The sequence below is a fragment of the Channa argus genome, chromosome 13, assembly GCF_033026475.1.
Source record: "Channa argus isolate prfri chromosome 13, Channa argus male v1.0, whole genome shotgun sequence".
Classification (NCBI taxonomy): Eukaryota; Metazoa; Chordata; class Actinopteri; order Anabantiformes; family Channidae; genus Channa; species Channa argus.
The window spans coordinates 15,143,610-15,168,889 of NC_090209.1; the positions used below are offsets into that span (position 1 = coordinate 15,143,610).

General features: G+C 38.0%; 4 protein-coding genes across 8 annotated transcripts; 2 read left to right on the forward strand and 2 right to left on the reverse strand.

Moving 5' to 3' along the window:
- The first annotated feature begins 630 nt into the window (after window positions 1–630).
- On the forward strand, window positions 631–4,931 carry LOC137139621 (glutathione S-transferase Mu 3-like). Its single transcript, XM_067527125.1, has 8 exons — window positions 631–791; window positions 2,692–2,767; window positions 2,880–2,944; window positions 3,053–3,134; window positions 3,248–3,345; window positions 3,432–3,527; window positions 4,224–4,334; window positions 4,535–4,931. The coding sequence occupies exons 1-8, from the start codon at window positions 756–758 to the stop codon at window positions 4,628–4,630; spliced, it is 660 nt and encodes a 219-aa protein (XP_067383226.1). The 5' UTR covers window positions 631–755; the 3' UTR covers window positions 4,631–4,931.
- On the reverse strand, window positions 4,812–13,865 carry eps8l3b (EPS8 signaling adaptor L3b). 5 transcript variants are annotated; one of them, XM_067527121.1, is made up of 21 exons: window positions 13,648–13,781; window positions 12,924–12,993; window positions 12,738–12,829; window positions 12,356–12,471; window positions 12,176–12,240; window positions 11,933–12,091; window positions 10,719–10,868; window positions 10,487–10,569; window positions 10,243–10,376; window positions 9,924–10,045; window positions 9,638–9,773; window positions 9,393–9,469; window positions 9,194–9,268; window positions 8,913–9,058; window positions 7,973–8,186; window positions 7,396–7,442; window positions 7,175–7,268; window positions 6,370–6,486; window positions 6,194–6,282; window positions 5,963–6,095; window positions 4,812–5,875 (listed from the first exon to the last, which is right to left on the reverse strand). In XM_067527121.1, the coding sequence occupies exons 3-21, from the start codon at window positions 12,773–12,775 to the stop codon at window positions 5,834–5,836; spliced, it is 2,037 nt and encodes a 678-aa protein (XP_067383222.1). In that variant the 5' UTR covers window positions 12,776–12,829; window positions 12,924–12,993; window positions 13,648–13,781; the 3' UTR covers window positions 4,812–5,833. The 5 variants fall into 5 exon arrangements, with proteins under 5 accessions (XP_067383222.1, XP_067383223.1, XP_067383221.1 ...); XM_067527122.1 differs by having other exon boundaries at window positions 12,924–12,965; window positions 13,648–13,747; XM_067527120.1 differs by lacking the exon at window positions 12,924–12,993 and having other exon boundaries at window positions 13,648–13,788.
- A 249-nt stretch (window positions 13,866–14,114) lies between these two features.
- On the reverse strand, window positions 14,115–18,547 carry atp5pb (ATP synthase peripheral stalk-membrane subunit b). Its single transcript, XM_067527123.1, has 7 exons — window positions 18,393–18,547; window positions 17,667–17,703; window positions 17,367–17,512; window positions 16,641–16,804; window positions 16,263–16,388; window positions 15,460–15,639; window positions 14,115–14,368 (listed from the first exon to the last, which is right to left on the reverse strand). Exons 1-7 carry the CDS (start codon window positions 18,418–18,420, stop codon window positions 14,291–14,293), a joined length of 759 nt encoding a protein of 252 aa, XP_067383224.1. The 5' UTR covers window positions 18,421–18,547; the 3' UTR covers window positions 14,115–14,290.
- A 1,275-nt stretch (window positions 18,548–19,822) lies between these two features.
- Window positions 19,823–25,161, forward strand: traf3ip3 (TRAF3 interacting protein 3). Its single transcript, XM_067525893.1, has 14 exons — window positions 19,823–19,972; window positions 20,674–21,137; window positions 21,223–21,301; window positions 21,414–21,465; window positions 21,587–21,614; window positions 21,717–21,746; window positions 22,126–22,221; window positions 22,907–22,978; window positions 23,189–23,329; window positions 23,465–23,602; window positions 23,687–23,822; window positions 23,999–24,144; window positions 24,486–24,602; window positions 24,763–25,161. Exons 2-14 carry the CDS (start codon window positions 20,706–20,708, stop codon window positions 24,961–24,963), a joined length of 1,668 nt encoding a protein of 555 aa, XP_067381994.1. The 5' UTR covers window positions 19,823–19,972; window positions 20,674–20,705; the 3' UTR covers window positions 24,964–25,161.
- Window positions 25,162–25,280: the final 119 nt, after the last annotated feature.

Consider the following 25,280-nt stretch of genomic DNA (forward strand, 5'->3'; position numbering starts at 1 on the left):
AGAAATTCATACGAATGCATTCATACAACTGTATGGTTGACAAATTGACTATATTTGTGTAGCTATATATTTGGTGTGTGGTGCTAAAATGAACAGGCTTACAGTATTTTCACTGAAGAACAATGGGCGACATATGTCTCAAACTCTTTAATATAAAGTCAGTACATCAGTAACGAGCATGGGTATCAGCAGTCAGGGAACACAGATCATGTACTAAGTGGAAACCGGTATTAATAGTACAGTAGGATTTCAAATGTCAAAATATACGTTTAATGGAAAAAATAGAACGAAACTGTCTCACGCTCTTTTCTATGCAGGTTGCTCCGTCATTATCTGTAAAGGTTTACAGCCATGTAATGATTATATAAGGTCTTGCAATACAGTTGGACTGCAGCCTGCGTTCACTCAAGTTTCTTTGTTGCCTGGGAAAAGTCGAGACTTGCAGCTTCAGCATGACACTGCACATGTTGACAGAAGACATGGTTTAACATTCACAATACAATACAAAGGCATCCCCCAAATTAGCCAGATTTGTCTGTTGACATTGTCGATAGTTACATATAAATGTTTTTAATGAAAAACCGAAGAACCGGTTTTCGTCAACAGAGCGGGAGCGCCCAGCTCACCCCGCCCACCTCTTCCGTCTGCACAAAAGACAGCGGCTTAGCTGTTCTCAGCACTCTCCTCTCTGAGCAGTGTAGCACACGAGCTGTTTAAATCGCAGTGAGTCTCTTCCGATCTAAGAAAGTCTCAAGATGACCGCGACTCTCGCATACTGGGACATCCGCGGGGTAAGTTGGACTTGTTTCCAGCTGTTAGCGTTTGTCTGCTAACAACCGGTGATGGGTGACCAGCAGATACAACCTACCGCACTGCTGCTTTTCAGACTGTTTAACATTGCAGTAAAACTCTAACAAAATTTCACGGCGCAATCATGTGCTTTTCTAAGTAAATAAGAAGTAAAGATTAGCTACACTTCACATGGTTTGGTACAAGGTTGCATAACCGCAGCTGAGGCCCCGCATGCACGTTATCTAACGTTCAACGTTTCTATACGTTGGTGGCGTGATTACGTTAACGACGATTGAAAAACATTAAAAATTAAAACGAGTAAAAGTGGATTTAAAAAAAAAGGGGTTTAAGCAAACAAGAATCAGAGTTATTAGTTTTCAGTTACCGGTTAGTTAAGTTAATTTTAAATCAAATATCAACTAAAGTCATAATTAATGTTGTCAACTCTGTGTCAGTGACATATTGGAGGTTCTTTCTATACAAAAGATAATGTTACTTTTTTTTTACCATGTTTCTCTCAATTAAATGTTTTAAACCTACTTATGATCATTTTCTATTTGCAAATTAGAAAAGGTAAAACTGTGTCTTCCACAGCACTGCAAATGTTTACTTTATTGTATGCCACCAACCATATATGCAGGTTGTTTTTTATTAAAGGGAACATTGTTTTAAAAATCATGCCAGGTCTGAACTGTTTACAGAACTAGTTTATAAGACTATTTTGAATTGGTTTCACAATTTTCAAAGTTTGAAATGGTTGTGATTTGAACATACAATATGAACACTGAAACTGCTTCCTGTAGCTAGTCGTTCATCCTGTTTCCTCCTTCTTAATTTATCCATTCATTATCTGTAACTGCTTATCATGTTCTGGGTTGCGGGAGGGCTGCAGCTTATCACTGCTGTCACAGTTCAAGAGTCGGGGTACACCCAGTCCAACTCAGGCTCAACACAGACAGACAACTATTCACACTCACATTCACACCTACGAGCAATTTAGCGTCACCAATGAACCTAACCTGCATTACGTTGGAATGTGGGAGAAAGCCGGAGTACATAGACGAAACCCACGCAAGCAACCTTGCAAGAACCTTGCAAGAAACCTGGAGGGTTTCTTTCCTAATTCAGTTAAGCCTAAATGATGGGGACAAAATTAAGTTTGTGCAAAATCATATTAGAACATTTCTGTAATAAGAGCTTTAAGCTGTCTAAATTAGACAAATAAAGTGTAAATGTTTCGACTTAACATAATTTAAGATATTTTTCATTTTGGCAATTTTACGACACACACTTTAAATAAAATCTTTAGAATTTTTGATGATTTGCTAACAAATTCATAGTGTTGTAAAGTTAGTTTGGTGACATTAACCATATTGGATCCAATTCAAATGTTGCTCAATTAGTGAAAGGTCTTTGATATGGTTAATCTAAGTACAAACCATAAAATGAAACCACAATTTACTGGAGCCCAATCTTGCATCTTTGAAGTTAATTACGTGTCCAGTAGAGAAAAAAAAAACAGGCCAGAAAACCATTCATACTCATGTTCACAAGGGCGATTAACAGTAACCAAATAACCTAACAAGCATGTCTTTGGACTGTGTGAGGTAACCAGAATACCCAGAAAAAAACCCATGCAAGTAACACACAAATTCCAAAAACAAATGCCACAGCCACCCAGGGATTCGAACGGGGGACCTTCTAGTTTTGAGGCAGCAGTACTAACCTCAACACTATGTAAAATTATTGTGTGGATGTAACAGGATCTTTTTATTAAAAAAAAAAAAATTAAAATGATAGGAATCCATGTAAGCCTTCTAACTCCAGTTTTTTTATATAAAATCTAAAAAGCCACAAACCTTTTTTCCATTTCTCATTTTTGGTCACTGGATTTTACAGCTTGCCCAGCCCATCCGTCTGCTGCTTGAGTACACTGGCACCAAGTATGAGGAAAAGTATTATGTCTGTGGTGAAGGTAACTCACATTTTCAGCTAACACTTAAGGAGCAATCAGCTTAACCAAAGACATGGTGCAAAGTATCTATACAGCATGCACAACTGAGTTATGTAACCTATCTTTCACACAGCTCCAAACTATGACAAGAGCTGCTGGTTTGATGTGAAAGACAAACTTGGAATAGACTTTGCCAATGTAAGTTTAAGAGTTTTGTAAGTAAGAGTAAGAGTTTTTAAATTGTCAATATTAATTGCAATTTAACACAGCAAATATTAATGATCATGTTATTTAACATTTTACCAGCTGCCCTACTTCATAGATGGAGACAGGAAGATCGTGCAGAGCAATGCCATCATGAGATACATTGCTCGTAAGCACAACTTGTGTAAGTATTCTGTGTTTATTCCACATACTAATGTTGTTAAAAACACACAAAAAAACAAAATTATACAGCAGTTCCAGGATCCATTGGTTCTAAAAATTCTGATCTGATAACAGGCGGAGAGACTGAAGATGAGAAGATCCGTGTGGACATCATGGAGAACCAGGCAATGGACTTCAGAAACGGCTTTGTGATGATGTGCTACACCGACCTTGTGAGTATTACATTAAGCAGTTAAATAATTTTTAATGTAATTTTATGCATTTTGAATTTCCACTAATATCCCCTGTGTAACTCCAGGACAAGATGAAGCCAGGATACCTTGAGAAGCTTCCAGGAGTCCTTAAACAGTTCTCCCACTTCTTGGGAAACAGGAAGTGGTTTGCAGGTGACAAGGTATGTTACTGCTTAAACACACAACCTAATATGTTGGGTTAGGAATGTTTTTAAAGCTAAATGTTTTTGTACTGTCACTTGTCACCAATATTTTATTATTTTACTATATATATATTTTTTAAAAACACTCTTAGACCATTTTTGTTGCTTCTGATGACAAAGGAACATTAGTAGTAGCTGAATGTGCATTGTTATTATATTAGAGTTAGGGTTTGCACTCTTTACGCTGAAATGACATGAGGTGAATAAACTATATAGTCACCTATCCAAAGGTTTCAACTTAAAAAATATGTAAAGAGATTGTAAATTCTGCTTTTAAGATTGTAAAAGTAGAAATCTTGGCAGAGCTGCTGTATTGGTTTGCATTAGATTGTACAGGTGTAGTTACTGAAGGGGCCAGTGAGTGTACACAAGTGTGTTGGTGTAGGGCAGGTAGCGAACAGAAGATTTGTCAAAGCTTTTCATTGTAGAAATGTTTCTGCTATGGAAGCTGCTAAATGTTTTACTTTTACCTTGTGACAAACTCTCTAAACGGTGACCTTTTAAAATCTTAGAAACACTCACTACAGAATCTGTTGATTAATCTGCGGTTTGGGTGATTTGAACCCCCTTTCTCATAAATGTAATCATTTGACTGTGTACTCTGAGCTTTTGTTTACTTTCAACAAGCTGAGTAAAACCTTTCTTTTGTAACAGATCACTTTTGTGGACTTCATTATGTACGAGCTGTTGGATCAACACAGAATGTTTCACCCTCAGTGCCTGGATAACTTCAAAAACCTCAAAGATCTTCTAGACCGCTTTGAGGTGAGAGCATTCAGCCGTTTGGTACAAACATCACATCCTACACTCCACTACTGCAAGCTAGTGCCTTTTTTTCCTCTTCTTTTGTTTTGTTGTGGGAGTGTGTGATGTTTGTAGGTAAATGTTGTATAGCATGTCTTTTTTTTTTTTTTTTTTTCTGTGCTGCATGTTAGTAATGCAACCTGCTTTATATCATATCATAGGCTCTGGAGAGGATTGTGGCTTACATGAATTCCAACAGATTCATGAAGAATCCAGTCAACAACAAGATGGCTAAATGGGGCAACAAGAAAGAGTAAAGAAGAATTCAGCACCATCAAGAAACAATAAAAATAACAATCTTTCCAAGTGCAACTGATCCAGTAACCTTGAATTCAAACCTTTGAGAGAAGTGCCTGTTCAATTAGTCTTTTTGTCAGCAGTTGTTTCTTTGTATTGGTTTTCTTAAAACTTCCAGGTATTTTCCTAAATTAGTTATGTAAAAAAAAAAAAAACTTGTACGAATATTATTAAGTAGAAACTTTAATTTGATTTATAGCACTTAATTTCTTTGTTGCATTTGTCTTTTCTTTGGACTAAATAAACTTAATCTTCTGTAAACTGTTTTTTAATTTAAAGAACATCACTGTGTACAATTAATAACATCAAAACCATTGCTTAAATTAGGCAATCAACAAGTTGTCAGCGCAGCGTGTTTTAGAACTATAATCTAACATAGGCTGTCCTGGATAATTGGTGTAACTAAACTGGTTCTGTGAATCCTGGGGTGTTCTGTCAGGGGTTCATGTGAAAGAAGCGAAGAGTTAATATTTATACAACACTGGCAGAAATATGAATGAAGTACTTAAAATAATTGGAAAATGATTATTAAATAGACAGTAAAAATAGTACAGAATTATGGTCTTTAAAGTGTTTTTATCTGTTGTCTGATGAAAATGAATAAGTATGAATATCGTTTCTGCTGCCACAACAGATGTGACAGGGGAGTTAATCCTAGGTTGATGTCCTTATTATGATCACTTATAATTTGAGGAAAATGCCCGTACATCCCAGTAGGTTATGGATAACATTTCTAATGAACTTATCATAATCTTAAGTTTTTTTTGTCAGAGCTGCAGTGATAGAATGAGATGGAATACTGGAAGCATAGACAGCATGATTAAAAATAAACCAGCTTCATGATATTGGAAAACCTGAATTAAGCACAAAAAGAATGAGATAAGCCAATACTCTTGTATGAAACAGGCCCCTGGTGTGGAAAAATACTCAATAACTCTAAAAACACCTTATTAGAATAAAAAAACATTAAATCAGTAATATAGCTATAGAAGTTTAATTTATTTCACTTGAATTTGATGCAGTTTCATGCATGTTAAAAGTTGCATCCAGGTAATTCAAGATCATTTGAAAAAATTAGAAATTCAACATTAAATCCAGTTGTTGATTTGTGAATAAATATTCAGCAGAAAAGAAACAAAGGACTTGAGAACTGAAGTAGGTTGTCAGTAGCGGCCATTGTACATGCCTGATGTTTCACTGGCGAGCTGTGGGAAGCAGGATGAAACATTACTCATGTGTTGTATTGCGTGTGTGTGGGTGTGTGTTTGTGTATCATGTGTCGCATTACTTACTGCAATGGCTGACTTAATTGCCTGAAGCTGGAAGAAGACCCTTCCTCCTTCCTCTGGACACACAGTCCTTATCTCCTCCTTCGTCATCCCCAGAAGCAGTTTACCACTCAGCACCCCAAGACTGGTCACAGTGCTGCACATGAAAAGGCATCAAACGCATCTGACGTCATCACAAAAGTCTTATTATTAGCATCTAAAAAAGTCCCTGTCCCTCTGAAGTGCGTCACTCACATCTTGGAAAATCCTTTGTATTCCAGCCAGGCTTTCACCTCTGCAGGAGAGGAGGCTGTTTCCAGAGTCACTGGGCCGCGAGTCTCTCGCTGCAAAGGAGAATGAAACGAATAACAAATCACTTATGTGATCTTTTTTGTGGGTTATTCAGCAAAGCTACATGTCATTTTGTTCACCGATCGATCCTCCATGGGGCCGGGACCCCTGATCGGCTCCAAAACATTCTGAGGAATGCTTCCTTCTTCTCCCCTGGTATTACGAACAAGCCACCACTGCTTGGATTTCTGAATCACCTGGGAAAAGACCACAAAATCCAAACATCTCCAGTACTTGAACAATAATGGTGGCAGTATAGTACAGCTAAGATTTTGCAATAGCAAAGACAAAGAAAAAACAAGGCTCCATTGAGTATTGTGTAGTGAGTGCATCAGTACAGTATATGAACATTTAAATGAATCACTGAGCTCAGATGTCAAACGCTCTCTGCACCAGCTTCAATATCCACAGGAAATGTTTCTCAAGGCTGTTTCTACTATAATTTGAGTGTTATTCTAATTGTTCTGCCTGTTATCAAATTACAACTTGCATTAGCTGGAAATGTAATTTACCAGCAAAAAGTCGATCCCAGAAAAGGAAGTCATCAATGTCCAGTGTTAAGTTCTTATAAGAAAAAACTAACAAAAAGCAAGTGGACATTTAGACAATAGTTTGGTAATGATCCAATGACTCATTTAGTCAAATTAAGCTGCAGTGGCAGCGCTTTTGTAGCAAGCTGACACTGGTCATACTTGGAGTATTTTAATTACTTAGGACAATTGGATAAAATTTTCCAAACATGTCCAACATGAAAAATCCAAGTTTCCAATGTTAACAATCATGATTCTATAATTTTTATCACAACTACAAGCACCTTTTCATCAAAAAATAATAATATTTATAGGTCTGGGGAAGAAGCTCATTGTACCATGTTTGTCATCCCACCTGAACCACCTCTCCCTTCATGATACTCAGCTCTCGGTTGTTCCTGGCCATAAAGTCGTAGATGACTCGCATGTACAGTGGTGGCTCAGAAGAGCTGAAGCATCAAAAACACACACACATCGTGACAGTTAATATGGTCACAAAGTCCAGCTAGCACTGAAACATTTGCAACATCATATCTGAACATAAAGCCATATTTACAGAGGTGTAGTAATTCTTACTTTGTTGGAGTTGGAGATGGTGAACTCCATGGACTGTTGGGCACAGGCTGTGAAAGACACAAAACGCAACATGGTGAAACAGAATGGTTTGTGATAATAACTTCACTAGAGATCCTTGTATGTTCAAGGTGCTGATTGCCAGATAGTAGCAGTAATTATACCTGTGACAGCCACTTACGTCTTTTTTCATAGGTGATTATGTAACACTCGGCTACTCCCACTCATTAAACACTCAGCTACTGAATAGTAATTACTGAGGTTCTGAAAACAAAGCTTAATCAGCAGCATTATAATTGACCACACAGGAAATCTAATGTAGCAACCGCTGGATGTGTAGTCATAACAGGTACCTGCAATCTCTGCTGAGGCACCATGAATATAATTTCAAACATATATAGTTTATGTTCACTTTTATAGGCATTCAGAACGCAAAACGCACAAGTTGGTGCACAGAAAAACAATATGACATCAGTAAGTGCCGAAGTATTTCAGATGAATATGTTTAGTTGCAACAAATGAGTTTCATTGCTGGATGAATGCCCTAATTAAAGGTGAGTAGTTGTCTTTGTGGTTCTACCTCTTCAGGCTGATGTTGTATTGCTCTGGGTGTGTAGCTCTGGCTTTCATTTATTTGTCCACTGGGTCGACCTGCCGCAAAACGCTGGCTGTTGCTCCTGCTCATTGAACTGAACAAGGGAGTGGGAGAGGGCACGCGTATGGGGGGAGGCAGCTGCCAGCCATCATAGAACTCAGGGATGTAAGGTGGGACGTCATCATGTGGCCATCTAGACCTGTGAGGTGAAGGGAGGATGGGAAACTGTTACATACATAAAACAAAAACTATGTATTGCTACCCTGAGTCAGTATAAGCTCTGTTCTGTGGATCTGTGAATGATTCAAACAGGAAAATTATGAACTACATGTGGCTGTGATGTGATACAAATGTAAACCACAAACTGAAAACATTTTATTTCTAAAACAGATTTGAACATTGTCCACATTTTGAGAATTAAGTTTATTTACTTTTTGTGTGTTGTTAAACTCATTTACTTTATTTGTACAAAAGATGTGAAAATGAGAAGCTGTGGTTTTACAGTGTGTTATGTGCTGGACTATTTCTTGGCCGGGTGTAGTCCCTTCATTCAGGTTGCTGGCACATCAGTAATTTTGATGGAAAGTATTTTCACCTTTGATCAGAGGCAGCTTTGTAATTTTATTCTTAACAAACAGTCGTGAGACAAACAATCTTATCATCTAACATTCAGGATGACTTTAATACCTTATTAATGGTTGACAAATATTTTTTTCTGCAGAGATCAGTTATAGACCATTTATATCAACTTTTGGGTTTCTAGGCAGTGAAAACAAAGTAAATGATCTTCTTTCTGTCTAATAAGACATTTTAATGGACTTACCACGCCCAGGGTAGGGTTTACCCAGGCAGCTATAAGGGCTGTACATGTAGAGATGCATATAAAACTTGTGTAAGTGTGAGAGTTCTATAAAAGTAGTGTTACCTTGGAATGTTCCAGCTGTCACCCAGAGACCTCCACAGCTGGTCCTCCTCTGGAGTGACGACCTGACTGAGGAGACGGAGAGCTGCCTCTGTCAGCAGGGGAGAGACCACAGTGGGGGGCAGGTCTGCAGGATACTGAGATATTATCTGTGGAAGAAGAGTGCCACTTTGTGGTAAAGATGCACACCAACAACCACAGGACCTCAATAGTTACTATTCATTAGTTAATTGTTTGATTAGTGGGAGTAGCTGAGTGTTACATTAAAAGATCAACGGACTCACCATGGTTAAACTAGAGAAGAAGATGTGGACAAAGTCAGGAGCACTGGGGCTGGTCAGTGACGCATCCAACTTGGCCTGTGTTATAATATATAATTCAGTTACACTCATTTTCTTTCCCCCCAAATTTATTTAAACCCATTAGACTGTTCACTTAATTATAGTCAATATGGAATCTGTGAGATATTTAAAAAGTGTTTACCAGCAGACTGAATCCATATTTAACTTTCTGAAGACAGGAGACATACTCGTCCCAAGATGGCAGATTGTGAGCTGCTGCTGAAGGGGAGATAAAGTCATGTTTAACACTATAACGACACAAGCACCACGTCTGTCCCACAGACTACACACACAGTTGATGGTCTGTATGTTTAGGACATTACTCCCCAGTAATAACTTCCCTAACTACTTGTAGTTGTAGAGAGATGAACTGTAAAAGGACATTACCATTTTTCTTTGATTTCTTCTTCATTAACCCCTTTTTCTTCTTGTTCTTGCCTTCTTGCACCAAAGGGTTATTTACTGCAGCTATCACTTTATTCACAAACAGCTCCAAATCATTTAAAACATGGTTCAAAATATCCTATGGAAAGAAATAAAAGCATGACATAAAACATATTCCAGCTTGCAGGGACTTATGAATCATTACAAGCATGCTTTACTTGAGATGAGAAACATGATTAAGTTCATAATAAATTATATAACTTAGGTAAACAGCTATGGCAGCACAAACCGTGTTCCTCTCTATGTCTGCTTGCTCTGGCGAAAGCTCAGGGTTACTCTGTGGTTCATGGAAATCAGGCCGGTGCATCACTTCATCTTGTGGGGTGTAGACCCATGGGGGAGGCATAATTTCTAATTGGAGATTTTTTTAAAAGCTTTAGCTACTGGTGTGAATGCACTTCAGAACAACATTGACACTGTTAAACATAAAGGAACTCGGGCTGTTTGCACAGAACGCAAACTGTTGAGATTAAATGGAAAAAAAGCATAATTTTGAAGAAAAAAAAACAATTTTTAGGAATGAAGGGGTTTTTTTGTTTTTATTGTACCTGGTTCTCTGTTGCCCCACTGTGGGGGCGGGTGGTCTGGTGGGGGTGGGGTCATCTCTCGCTGCACAGCACGAGGCCCAGGCTGCCAGGAACTTACAGGAGCATGTTGACTCATGATATGCTCAAGGTTATTCCTGAGAACATCAACATGCAGCAGTTTTTGGTATGTCTGTCTGTCTTTTGCTTTGTCATAAATGTAATTTCTTCTTTATTTATATTGTATTTGTGTGATCTGACACAGTACCTAATGTCGGACTGGTCCCTGCGTGGTTCCACATCGCCAAGTTTTTGTACAGCCTTATCCAGATCACTTTTGATGAGTTCCGCCTAAAACAGATCTGCTTTAGCAAAAACAGCTCAATACATGTTGTTCTGAAATGCTGATAATGTCCATGATTTCACTCTACAACATAACTAACATACAGTCAAGTTTAAGCTCATAATGTCCCTGATGGTTTTGTTAAACTGTGACTCACCCCAGTTTCCTCACACTGAAATATGAAAATCTGGGGGATGCGCTTGCTGCGTTCCTGCACAGTCACTGCCAGCACAGAGTTGTACACGCAGCTTTCCAACACAGCTTTGGTTTGCAGGATGCAATTCAAAGGCAGCGACTCCAGCTCTGACTTTAGATCCACATTGAACAGGTTGTGACCACAGGGAAATGAAAGTGAATGTGAGGACACATATAGTTAATAAGTATCTACAGTAGAACATAAAGTTGTGCAATAATTAATTAAAATGAGAAATATTAGAAAAATTGCACCCCACAAGAAAAAAGAACATTTTTATGAACGTTTATGATTTTCCTTCTTTACAAAACAAACAAAAATAAACATCTCATCTAAGCAGAACTTTAAAGATGAGAAATCATTTTACGTTATGTTATTTTATAGTTAAGACACTTTGTAGCTGTGTAATTATGCTTATGCTGTTCACCCTTTTGAATAGTTGTAGTCTGCGTCTGTTTTTTGGGTTTGGGCTCAGCCCTTAAATTAAATAAATAAAAGGGGGAATACTAATGTTTAAATATAAAATCTTATTTTTGCTTTTACTTATCAGAAAACATGTACTGTTTTAATAAGATAGGCCATTTAGCACTGGTTCCGGGTTCATGCCCCATGTGGAGTTTGCATTCTTTACTTGTGCTTGCGTGGGTTTTCTCCCAACAGCATAAAAACATGCACGTTAGGCTAATTGGGGAATCCAATTTGCCTGTACGATTGAATGTTAGCGCCAGTGGTTGTCTGTCTGTGGCCCTTAGATAGACTGGCAACCTTTCCAGGGTGTACCCCACCTCATGGCAGCTGGGATAGACTCCAGCCCCCAAATAGGATAAGAGCTGACAGATAATAGATGAATGAATATTATAGGCCCCCTGTTCACAAAGCACAGTACATTAAGACATGGTTTTCAAGTTGGATTTGAAAAAAGTTGAAAAGCTTAGAGCTTAAACCCTTCTAAAACCTTTGAGATGATCTGGAACAATAAAAGTCTTACTGCCCACCAGCAGAGCCTGATCTCACTACTGTTCTTGTAGCTGAATGTGACGTTATCCCTGCAGTCAGGCTCCAAAATCCTCAGCGAAGCCTTCGCAAAAGAGTGTGTGCTGTAGTCATTTTGACCGGGCCTCCACCTATTAAGAGTCTAGCTCTATCTAAATAATGTTCTCCTAAAAACTGCTACTAACCTTGGTCTCAATGTCACTGAGCAGTAAATATCCTCCCCGAGCCTCCATAATCATATCCTGGGGCCACACGCGACCTTTGGCATCCAGCTTTTTGAGCTTGGCCACACAGTCATTCACTGTTCTCAGCTCCTGGCCATCTAGCTCCCAGGTGAACAGATGCTGTGGAGTCAGTTTTCAATGTCATGAATGAGAGCAACTGAAGCTTGTGCTGTTATTAATTTGCAGATTTTCATATTCCTTTACCTCTACTCTGAATTGAAAGTAATCGGATTGTCTGTTCAGTGTCTCTGAGTACTCCTTTCTTTGCACTAATGTAAAGAAATGTTCAATTTCAAAACAATGTAACATGCATTTTTTTTTTTGTCTGTCAGATATTATTACACAGGAGACTGTAGGGAATAGTTTTTATAGATCTGAACATACTGTATATAGATTTTCCACTGGGCCTGGACATGCTGTTTTCCTGAAATGGAGCAACCTTAAAATCCTCTTGTTGGAAAACACGCTTTGACTGAGAATGGTCATCCTGTAAGACAGCCCTGAAGAACAATAAAAGGTCATTTATGAAACAGCAGATGCGGGGCACATTCAGCCAAGGAACATGTCAATAAAACCATCGTCGTCATCAGCAACCAGAAGATAAACTATCCACAGTCCAGAACTTGAAACTCATTCAGTTTCCACAACAGTGTTTTATCATGAAAGGGTGTGAACAGTAGTTTGGAGAGTTGTAAAGATCTCAAATTAGCACGTAATCAAATCAAAAGCAGTGAGTGGTGAACTTCCAAGTGAAATAGTGACTGACCTTGGTGAATACGAGAAGGGAGCACTGTTTCCAAACATTTTCAATCACGTCTGTCTTTTTTGGAAGAGTTCAAACTTGTAAACTACTGAAGCCTGTTTAAATAAAATTAAAATAAAAAGGTGAAATTATATGGACTGAAAAAACTACACAATAAATGGTTGTGTAGGAATAAACGTAAGGACTTACCCAGTTTGGTTTAAGAGATATTAAAAGGTTAAACTGTCACTTCTGAAAAACGTGTTTTTCCAAATCAAAACTGTTTACAAGCAATAAAATACGTCTGTTTAAAAATCTCTGGGGATGCTTCAATAGTCTTCAAATACCAGTAGGATTAGTATTTAAAGATAGTTGCTCAAACGTTCAAAAACTAGATTTCTCTGTTACTTTTCAGTACTGTGGTCAGTTTTCTATTTGAGGTACTGTTTATGAATCATTTAAGATCATCTTGTTGCTACAATGGCTCTACTCAGCAAAGGTTACTTAATAAATCTCCTTTAAAGCTGAATTTAAATGCAAAAAACGTCCAGTTATTTGCACAAGCTGTAATAAAAATAGGTTCAAAATTAAAAGTTTCAAATATTAATCCCCACCTTGAAGACTTCACCTCAATTGAACTTAGATCAGCAGAAAAGGGTATTTTTACAAATTAGCTGACTTTTTTTTATGTATAAAGAGGTTAAGACACTAAAACACCTGCACCAATACACCATGATGCAGCAGAGTACACTGTTTTAAATATAGATCTCGGAGAGCTTTAAACTGTCACGTACATACAAGATCGAAAGTAGGATATAAGATGTAGCACTGCAAAAGCAAATATTTACATTTCTAATCAAGTAAAATGACAATATTCATTTGATTTACTTTACTCCTAACATATAATCTCATCAGCTTTCTAGGTTTTCTTTACCTCTTTGTCAGCTTTGCCTCAGTATCATTTCCCCCTTCTTCTAACTGGATTTTCCATAATGACCTTTCGAAGCAAAAAAAAAAATATATTCCTTGCTCAGACTGCCGAGAACAAATCCTTGACTTCCTGCTTGACGGCACCAGGATCAAAGTGCACCAACCTGATGGGAGTGACAGATCTAGAGGGTTGGTCTGGTTTGTCATTTGAGGGAGAGGTATTTCAGCTATGGTGGAAAGAAGCAAATCTTTGGCTCATAATGAGTCCAAAGGTTTAAAAATTTCACAATTATCTCATTCAGAGTGATCAAAGGTCTGAAATGCTCCAGAAGAAATGCTGTTAGACATTCTTATCTAGCTAAAGCATAACCTGCTGCGGCATTAAAATGGTGACAGTGGGTATGTCCCATGTAACATCCCAGAAATACAAGCAAATAACTCAAGATAAAACACACAGTTGGACAGTTGAAGTTGAGTAAGAGAACCATTTATTTTACCATCAGCTGACGTGTAAATACTGTACACACCCATGATGACCATGACAGAGACAATCTTTAAGGAGGAAATAGTTTATTCTATGAAGAAAAATGAGTGTCTCATCTTGGGGCAATGAGTTGGGAATTAGCCTTCTCTGAAGGCTTGAGAGTTTAGACTGTAGCTTTGGCCTGAGTGGCTTTGGCCAGAGCCTTCAGGTCTGTGATGCACTTGGCGATGCTCTCTTTCTCCTGAAAAACAAATATACACATATGAAGCCCCAAAGCATCACCCTGGAGATGTGCACACAAGACGTTTTACACAAATGTGGCTCAAAATGCAAATACATTTTAAATGTCACTACAATTTTGTACAAAAATCACTAATGAAGCCAGTAGATTTTACTGGATTATTTATTATATTTTATTTATTATTGGAGATGCAAATATGAATCAAAACTGTTTTGATGCATTGCCTTCTGTATCTTCTACAAAACAAATATCTTATTTGTCAAAAGCTAATGTTCTTAAATATTAAATAACTAAATATAGTAGTGTACTAAACCTAACAGACATTGACTTATGGGTTTTGTGTAGCCTTAATGTTGCTACATTTGTTTAAATGGTCTTCCAGAGTTAGCCTAGACATAGAGCCATGGAGAAAATAATTAACTCATCTGTCAAGAAAGGGTTGCTGAAGATTTCACATTTAAGCCACATTTAAGACATTTATAAAATTTAAATCTATTTTCTTTTCTTTTGTGATTTGGGTCATATGTGCTTGTAAAAAAAATTTTTTCCATGTATGTCATGTTTCACTCAGTGTGTTTAACCTGGTTACTTACGTGCATGTAAAGTGAGCTTTCTGAGGAAAGCGGATTTCTTAACTGTCACTTGGTTTCAAAAAATGGGCCTGTACAATGCCCATCTGCATAACAGGATGAGGTAGTGAAAGGCTGAATGGACCAGCGATCATTACTTACTAATAATTAAACTAACACAAAGTGGCTCATATTAGTCTAAATAAGTCCCTTTCCATCATATACTTTATAAATGCAGGCAGTTTGCACTGTGTATTAATAGCTGTCACTCCCTATCTTTTAAGTAAGAAAGCAGGATTTTGTGTTATGATTCCATTAAAATCTGTAAGCCAGGCTTTCAAAAGAAGCCATATACAAACAACAAAAATCTGATCACTCTTCTGTTGCAGGTATAAGGATTTTGAGAAGCTGATTTACTTAAGTAACCTGGTTACTTGGAGCACATGTAATGGAGTAGTATTTTAGGGATCTTGGCTCTAAAGACAAATAAACAAAGAACTCTGTGACAGTAAAAAAACTGACCTGCTGAGGAGTGAGGCTGCTGATGACACTCTTCTCCACCCAGTTAACCATGTGATCCTGCTCCATTCGACGATGAAGGTTCTGCAAGGCAATCTGGTAGTCCAAGCGCCTCTTCACTTCGTGGGTCACCAAATGTAGCCTTTCTCTGTAGTTGGTCTCCAACAGCATGGCCACATTGTTCTAAGGGGAAAAAGGGAAAACTTTGTAGTCTAAACTTGGGGTTCTAAGCTATGATTTAAGCAGGTTCAATTCCTTCTTTGCATGCTATAAACATCGTGATGCAAATTCAGTTACATCACAAACAGTTTGCCATCTGAGGTGAGTGATTAGCGAGACCTTTAAGAAATCTATAAATGTTTTAACAAAAAATAACCTTAAACCTTAAAATAACCAAAAATTTGACTGTCGTGTTTATTTTATAATCAAAACATAACAATATGCAATACAGCAATGTGCAGCCAGAATTAAGGCAAGAGACAATGAGAATTTTTATCTGTAATTTTCAGCAGATTACAGTAGGTTCTAATGACCTTTAACAGCGAATAACCCATTATTTGTTCATGTAATTTTGTTTCAATAATCCTCAATAATTCTTTTTAATAATTCACTTGGTGATACTGCTAAATTTGACTTGTTGCCAGAAGAGGTCAGTAAATCATAAACATTACACATAGATGCCCCTTTAACTCCTACTTCTGGAAATGGCAGATAGCAGTTGTCAGTTGTCAATATGCATTGTTGAGTAAATATGAAGTAGCACATTATTAACAGAGGAAAAAAATTGAAAGGTAACTGCTGCTTACCCTTTTAGCATCAAAGAGCATTGATCTTCCCTCAACTCTCCACTGTTCCTTCTTTTCATTTTCAATAGCCTGAGCCAGGCTGGACATGGCAAGATCCTTCACCTCCTGAGCCTTGGCTACTCTGTCCTGAAAACACATACACACAACACACAAAAGGGCATTTATAGGAAGGTCTGCAAAGCCTGCAAAAAAGATGAATCATTTTGACTGAATTCCAGCAGCTTGATTACAATTAAATAAATCTAAAATCCAACTTACTTTTAATATAATCAAAGTGAATGAGCACATATACACCCCAAGCTATACAATGGTTACACAAGTAACCTTTTACCATTTAAATAAAAAGCTAGAAACAAATGTATTTGGCTGCTAACCTACCTCATTAATTTTGTCAGCCACTGCAGCAACCTTTGGACCAAATTTCTTGACACCATAGATGATAATGGCACCTATGGAGGCAGCAGCAAAGGTCTCATGGTTGATTACGTAGATTTCCTTAGAAAGCATGTAGAGGATGAGACCAGCACCAAGCATGTAGGGTCCTACAGGAAAAAATAAAATGAAATAAATTACAAATTTTAAATGCAGGGAGGAATAAAATGTGAAAACATGTTTAAAAAGAAAAACAACTTTGTGAAGTGAAGTGATCCTAAACCACATTGGTAATGTTTATAAACATTATGGACATATACACTACATGATAAAGTTACATCAAGTCACTTTGGATAAAAGCATCTGCTAAATGACTAAATGTAAACGTCAAATCCACAAGCCTCTGACTGTTCCCACAGTCAAAAATAAACCTTGACAAGGAGTATTGGTCTGTTTATGCGCCACACATCTGGTACATCTGGAACTCCCAGATAATATCACATCTAGAGATAAACTAGGGATATTCCCCTATGGATATGATTGAGAAATACTAGGAAATATGTTATGGGTCCAAGCAATGGGTAAATGTCTGTTCATTATTTCACAATGGTGATTGTAAATAGGGCTTATTTAAAAATCGCAGTGTGTCAGAATTTCATTTAAAAATGGCTTTTTAACAGAAATTAAATACATGAAAGAGATATGTCTTGCTTCTAGTTAAGGACTACAGACCTGTGACTCCAGTTTTGGGGTAGAGGAGCTGGAAGAGCTCCTCTGGGAAGATGCCATGGCGGACTTTGCCTCCCTTCTCTGGTAGAGGGGGCAGTGGGGCCAGACTTTGGGATGATGTGTGCAAGGTGCGAGATGCCTGAACAAGACTGAGGAGAACAGGACTATTAGCCAAGGCTTTCAGACATAAAACCCTCACGTAATTTGTATTTATTGTTTTATCAATTGTATCAAATTATTTACTAAATCAGTAAAAAACAAAAAAACAAAAAAGTAAATAAAACAATTTTTAAAGACACTTACCCTGCTCCAAGAGGGCCACTGCCTTTCAGGGCACTGGCTGCAAATAGAAAACAAGAGTATTTTAAAACCTATTGGTTATTCTTTTTTATTAGCGATAAGACTATATTCGAGAGCATGAGCTTTTGTATTAAAATTGTATTAGTTAAAGTTCTTTTAATAAGTTGACAAGTATAAAATTGTATAATGACAAAAGTCAACATAACCCAACTAAAAGCGTCACAGCACATCAACAAAGTAGGTTTCAAATTAACAACTCAAAAAAAAAAACAATAATGTCAAATTACTATTAAAAAGGACTAAATTAGGATTTTTTTTTTCGTCTTGCAAAAAAGGTAAACCCGACGATGTTAGCTGTCAAAGGGTGGCATCCGCAAGTATGCAGAGCTAACATCAGCTAATAGAGCTTGTTTGCTATAGTTAGCATGTACATTGTTGCTAGCTTTTTGAAAGACATCCAAAAAGTACTACGCAACCAAACGTATTCCCAATAACTGTCTAGACAAATCTATATTCAATAAAGGTTTGAGTGCACATAATTGCTATCTCGCTGCACTAGCTAACAGTTAAACTACATACGGCTAGCATTAGCATCTCATTCAATGTGCGGCCTTCAGTTTACCCTTCAACTTCATGTTTTTGCCTTTTAGATTTCCTGCTTGACAGTTAAACGGAGCTAGAGCGTAAGTGACTTTTCATAATCATCTTTTAAGCTTGATTAATCCATACCTGAAACAAAAACGAGCCTGGACAGCATGTTTGAAGGATGAACTGCCAAATTCTCTTTACACGGGGCACCCTTGTATCGGCCTCTCTGTGCCCTTCTGCAAAGAGCCGCAAGGATGTCGGATACACGAGAAATTATCGTAAAACATCGCGAGAAGTCAACTAAATCCTCCTTTGAGATATTAAAGACAATGGCCGGTAGATGGTGCTGCAATCAAGCACACACATTGTCACTGTCCTGGCGATATATTTTGATTAATTGAGGTAGTTACGGTTATAATGATGCAAAAAACATTTTACACGACGTTAAGGTTCGCTGTCGTGTATAGCTTAATGAGAATATAGGCCATAGAATAAGGTTACACACCACCATGATGAAGGCAGTGACGCTTTTTTCTGCAGTGGTAAATTTGAACGACAGTCTGCTGGTTTTAATGTTTTACTTTGCTATAGAAAATATTATACACCAAAATTTTTATTTCTTGAGAGACATTTTGAAAAAACAAACAAATGCAACAGCACTCCAACCAGGTAACTAACCCAGAGCTGGTATGATAACTAAGCTAATGCTATCTTTACTAATTGTATTAATATTTTATTACTACTGTTTAATTCCTACTAAATTTATTACTGCCAGTTTACACAATTTATAGAATTTTATGAAAGTTCAAATAATCTTGATATTCCAAAATCTTAATATTTGAGTTTTTATACTACATAAATAACAGGGGGCCTGGTGGTCAGTGGTAGAGCATTGGATTGTGATACTGAAGGCTGCAGGTTCTATTCCCACCCCACCAGGTGTGGCCCTGCCCAGTCACCAAGGGCCACCCGGTCCCGCTGGTACCGGTCCCAAGCCTGGATAAAAAGGAAGGGTTACGGCAGGATGGGTGTCTGGTGTAACCCTTCTCATGCAACTTTAACTATCAAATCTGCTGACACATGACACATTTTGACAATGTTTCTTAGTAAGAAACACTTTCAATGAATTTCTCACTTTACACACTCAACAGGATTTATGCGAAAAATGCATAAAGTGTATTTACTAAACTACCTTAGACTAGTCCAGTACTTTATCCTCTGACTCATCGGCCTCTATCCTCTGAATGCAATGTAATGCATTTATTGAATTTATACATTTGTTAAAGTAGTAATGGTGAAAAGGTTTTTGTATGGTCTGTCACAAATAAACCTTTAGATCAAACACATTAAATAATTTCAATTCTAAATGTGATAGCTCTCATAAAAAAAATTCATATTTTCAACTAGTAACCACTCACACAGCTCCCTCTTCCAATTGGTGTATTTTATCCCAGACTGCACACAGGAGGAATTGGCTGTGTCTGTCTATAATCTTGGGGGCCCACCCGTGTATGGCATCAGTTTGATGCGAGTGGCTGGTGAGATAGAGGAACATATGACGCTGTGGTTCACTTCACTTCCTGTAAAATTATGCTCAACAGAAACAGCTACATGTGAAACACAGACAAAACCCCGGACACTATTTCAGAAGAGTGAGAAAATGGATGACTTCTCAACCACCACATGAAGAGTTTTCCCCACTTAAAGAAATGGCATAGTTGGTAAGTCTTATGATAGGGTTCAGCTTATTAGGCAACATTTTGTCTTTGCATTATTTTGTATATTTTCCCTCCACAACCACTGAGGTTGTGGAGGGCCTACTCTGTCTTTGATATTGTCCTCACATACTTAAAGGAGATTTCTAACAAAATGCAATAGCACTTTAACTTCTGCCTGCATTATCTATCATAACCCACACTATGGTTACTGCTTCAACTACTGTACTAATATTTCTAGAGATAAGAGTGTAGCTGCTTCTACTACGACCTGCATGGGAATGGTAAAGCTACTAATGTCAAAGACACTCTTAGGGCTTTGCATTTTACTTTATTTTATTCATACAAGTCATATAAATTAGACCACAATCTGTTGATGCAAATCACTAGCTTTCATTTCAGGCTAAGTCTCTTGAAATAAAAATGTCAGGACAGAGTTTAAGAAATGCTAATTTATATCATCTAAGAGTGACAGGAAAATTCAGACTCGTCCAGTGTTTGCTATTAACTTGAGTCAGTCACTCTAATATGTTAACATATTGACCCTTCAGAGTGAAACTGCAAAACCTAGAAATCCTATGTTTCAGCAACCCATACATTGTATATCCATCAGTAAATGCTGTCATTGCAACCCAGTTTCCTAAATATGGAATGTCTTATGCCTATAAACATTAATAATCAGTTTCCTGTTATACTGTCATTGCAAGGTCAAGGTATTGCAACAGCCAGAGGAGCTGCCATGGATGCCTTAGCTTTCAGTGGAATACAGCTCTCCCCACAGAACAAATTTGACCAAATATTGGAGATTAGAGCAGTGAATCGTGAACACCTACGAGGACGTAACAATGTAACTTCATGTCGCAGCCCTACGAGAGAATTTGACACAAAACAGATTAAAAATGAACTGAAAGAAAAGAGGCAGCTGCAATTTTTGAGGAGAAGATCAGTGAGCCCAGAGCTATGTGGCATAAAGTCTGTGAACCATTCTTCAAAGACAAAATCTTCAGCAAAGACCTTTTCACTAAAACATCATTGTTCAAGCAGCAAGTTAGAGACACTGCATACAAATGTGAAAAGTACTCTCACAACTAATGGACATCTAGTGATGATTTCCACAAAAAACGGCAGTAAATTAGATGCTCCAATCACCAGTCAATGGTCACCAGTAAATGTAAGATCCTTTTACTTTATCTTTATTATCATTACCATCTTTTATCAATCGCTACAGAGAGTCATACCTGAGTCTTTTTCTTCAGGCTACCAACAAAATATTGAGGAAGGAATCAAACCAACGCAAGACAAGAAGCACAGATCAAAGAGAGGATAGTACTGATGGTAAAAGTCTTGCCATTAATTTCAATAATGGTCATTTCGGCTAAAGACTGTCACATTTTCTTTGGTGGTCTTTCATGCTAATGTTGCTGTTTTATCTTCTTATCTCCCAAAGCTCACAAAACCAATATCAAAACAACATTTCAAGAGACTGGTGTGCAAACAGAGTGAGTGTGACTTACTGTAAATCTCCCTAAGTAACATAACTGAATTGTTAAATCCTAAATATCACAGGCAGCTGTGATCACTGCTTTAGATTTCTAATATGAGATACTTTCTTCCATACAGATCTGGCCTCATCACTGTCAAGGAATCTGTGAGTTTTCAAACTGTAAATCCATATACATGCATACACTACAGAGTGAGTTCTAACACCAAATTTAACTTGTATTATTGTCTCTAATCTCTTAACTAACAGGATGTTCAGCAGTTAGCTGACTACTTGCAGGTAAACCAACTGTTTGCAATTCCCATATCCATCCTGTGTGTTTTGTTAATAAAAGCGTCACTGCATGTTTGCCAGATGAAAAACATAATATATTTATTCTCAATAATGCTCTCAGTGTACTGATACAACCTTAGTTGTAATGTTATTGGTAGCAAACTTCAGGTAGATTTTGTCATCCTAATATTGGCACTAGTGGCTACAGTCTGTGTTATTGAACGTGTGATGTTTACATACTCTGAAGCTCCTTAAGACACAGGTGATTTAGTGGCATTGGTAATTTTGAATATTATGTTTAAACCTTGACAGGAGTCACAAAATGTCTCATATGTTATTAATACTTTATCGTAGCTATTCCTCTTCGCTGCTTGTTTTCTGTCAGGAGGCCCTGTGGAGAGAGGAGGCCATGAAGAAGAAGTTGGCAGGCCTCCAGGAGAGCATGTCAAACCTAATGAACTCCTCGAACAAAATACGGACAGTAAGTCTCTCCTCTATATGCACAAGCTGCTTACTCAAATTAAACAGACCGCCAGTGTTTCACACATGCAGTTTCAAATACTAAAAAGATATTTATTGTTTTATAAGGGCATTCTGTTGCTGATCAATGTTCTTTGGTTCCCTGGTTGCTGTTACAGTGAACATTTAATTGTCACACAGCTTGTGTGTGGCTGCTGTTGCCTCAGGAAGGCCTGTGTAGTCTGTGGTTTGGAGCTTCCTGCTTCCGCCGTAGTCTGTACTGCATAGGAGGAGTGCAAGCTGTCATTCTTAGACAGGAAGGGTGTGACAGTCAGCAGCTTTTATAGGTGCTATCCATCTTCAATTAGCTTTATTTGGCTGCTCTGGCTTTAAGGAACAAAAGGGAAATAATGGTGTTTCCCTAATTGTTTAATTTTGCTGAGGATCTCTAAGTTCATTTGGTTCCAAATTTTATTTGTGAAAATTGTTCCTTACACAGGTATGTTGTCTTTGAGCAACTTACATATTATTTTCCACAACTGAAACAGTGTTGTGTTTCTGTACATAAAGACACTGTGATAATTCTTGAGGCTCGCTGATGCAGCACATTTCTTTGTGCACCACTGTCACAGATTTTGGTACACGAACCAGTAATTTACCATCTGCAGGTTACAGAGTGATAGTCATTTCCTTTTTAACCCACACAGGCTCGCTTCAGTGAAGACCTACTGAGAAACAAGATCAAGGCTCTAGAAGCACAGCTGCAAGCTTGTCTGCAGGTAAGAACAGCAGCTGGTGGTAAAAAAGGCAACCATTGTGTGTTTTTGTATGCAGTAGGGGTGTTTTTGTTTTATTTTTTGCAACATATTAACTATTTAGTCCTTTTTATTTTGTTATACGGAGGCAGAGTCTACTGAATGTATCTCTCTGTGGTTTTGGTTGCTCTGTGTCATTTATTGCTATAAATCAGCAGTGTTGTGTCCTTATAGAAGTTTCCAAAAGATGGAGTGAAGAAACTGGTGGTACAAATGGAGAAACAGAAACTGATATATGAGGAGAAGGCTCTGGTTGCCCTGCAGAAGGCCACACAGGAGAAAACTGAGGCACTTATCAAGGCTGAGACGCTGCAGGTCATAAGTCTTATTACAGCTACATTCCTTCTGTTTAACTGAGGGAAAAACACAACATCACTTATATGGGTTTTCTGGTAATGTATGTACAAAACTGCAGCTGAATCTTGAAGAAACACTTGATTTTTGCACCAGGAAGCACTCATCACAGCAAAGGCAGAGGGCCTGAGGTTGCACAACCTATATGAGGAGCTGAAGATCAACTTTGAACAACTCAGGGAGAACCAGCACCTCAGCAATGAACAGCTGCAACAGCTACACAGCCAAATAGAGGTGCGGTATACTGTGGCAACATGCACTGTCAGTTTTCAGTTTGAATGTTATTGGCAGGGAAAAACGTGTGTGTATCCTGTGCAGCTGTCCAGGGCCAGAGGGGCCGAGCTCAGGGAGGAGGTGGTGTCATTAAGGCGAGAGAAGAAGGAGCTAGAATACAACATTTCCCTGCTAGAAGAGGACAACCAGATTTTGAGAGGGGAAATCGAGCAACTTAGAGGTGAAACACACACCTTAAAGCTTTGTTTTTTATTCTTGATTCTGCAGAGACAACATGAAGCCATTCTTAGCCTTTATGTGGGAATACTTCTAGGACAAAACAATGAGGTGGTTTTGCAGTGTTTAAAGTTATGCAAAGACAATATGGATTTGTATTTAAACTGCTTTGTTTCCTAGATGTCCACAATGAGAGCGAAGACTTCATAATGCAGGGGGGGCTGACATCAGAGGAAGTAGAGAATCACCTGACAGTGAGGAGAGACTCCCAGGTGGAGGAGCAGCTCCGTCACACTCAGGAGAAACTCCGGCTCAAGGAGAGAGAGGTACATTTGGATCAAAGTTTACACAGTTTAATAACAAGATCAGTACCTTGATTTATTTCATTACCATTGCTGGTTTTTGACCTGCCACACAGGTAATAATTACATTTCAGCTTAAAGTCAAAATTAAGGCCCCTTGCTAGCTTGATCAAAATGTTTTGCCCATTTGTTTCAGATTTATAATACATCTACTTTCTGCAAATATTTTAACAGCTGACGTGTTTCAAAACATATAGCTTGTATAGTGCATTTCTAAGGAACTTCTGTGCATTGTAAATATTCTTCAAAAAGCCAAATATGATCAGCATATGTTTTCTTTCCATATGTTTTGTCTGTGTGTACAGTGTGAAGAGCTGCAGATGGAGCTGCATGCCATGGAGCAGGAGTGTCAGTCCAGCCAGGTCCGTCTGTCACAGTGCAGGGATGAACTCCGGCAACTAAGCCACCGCCACAGGAGAACAGTAAGCTCTGTGTGTGTGTGTCTGTTTGGGAGTGTTGGGGGGGTAAAATGTAATGTCCTTGATGTACTCACATGCAAATAAGAATTAACACTTTGTCCTTTTATTTAGGTGTTTGCTGCAAAATATAACTGTAACCATCTTTTCTTGTTTCTCTGTGTAGACGCTGTGTGGCTCCTGGAGGAAAGTGTTTGTGTTCTTCCTCCTACTCATCGCTGCAGCGGGGGTTGTCATATTGTGGCTGTGGCATCCTCCTTTCAGGGAGCAAGCTGAAGACCTGTACTCAGACATAGAGACACGTATCGAAAACTATCTCATGGAAATGGCCTCTCCTCAACACTCAGGCTGTTTTAGACCAATATGAAACTTCATTGCTCACGGATAATATTATCTTTTGTTGTTGTTGCTTTTATTTTAAAGTAAGACCTTTGTAGTATCTCATTCGTTATAGTGTTTGTATTTTATATTATTTTAGATTAGGAACTTAAAGTGTGTGTGAGGGGGAGATAATATTCCACATGTTTACACGTGGAAGATGTACTGTCCATGTGTGCAGAACCTATTCAAATATAAATGAAGACATTCAGTGTGAAAAACGCGCCAATGTTTGTAATTTTTGTTACAATGAAAAGCATTTCCAGAGTACAAGTACCTTTACTTGTACATCAAGTATGTTTTTTT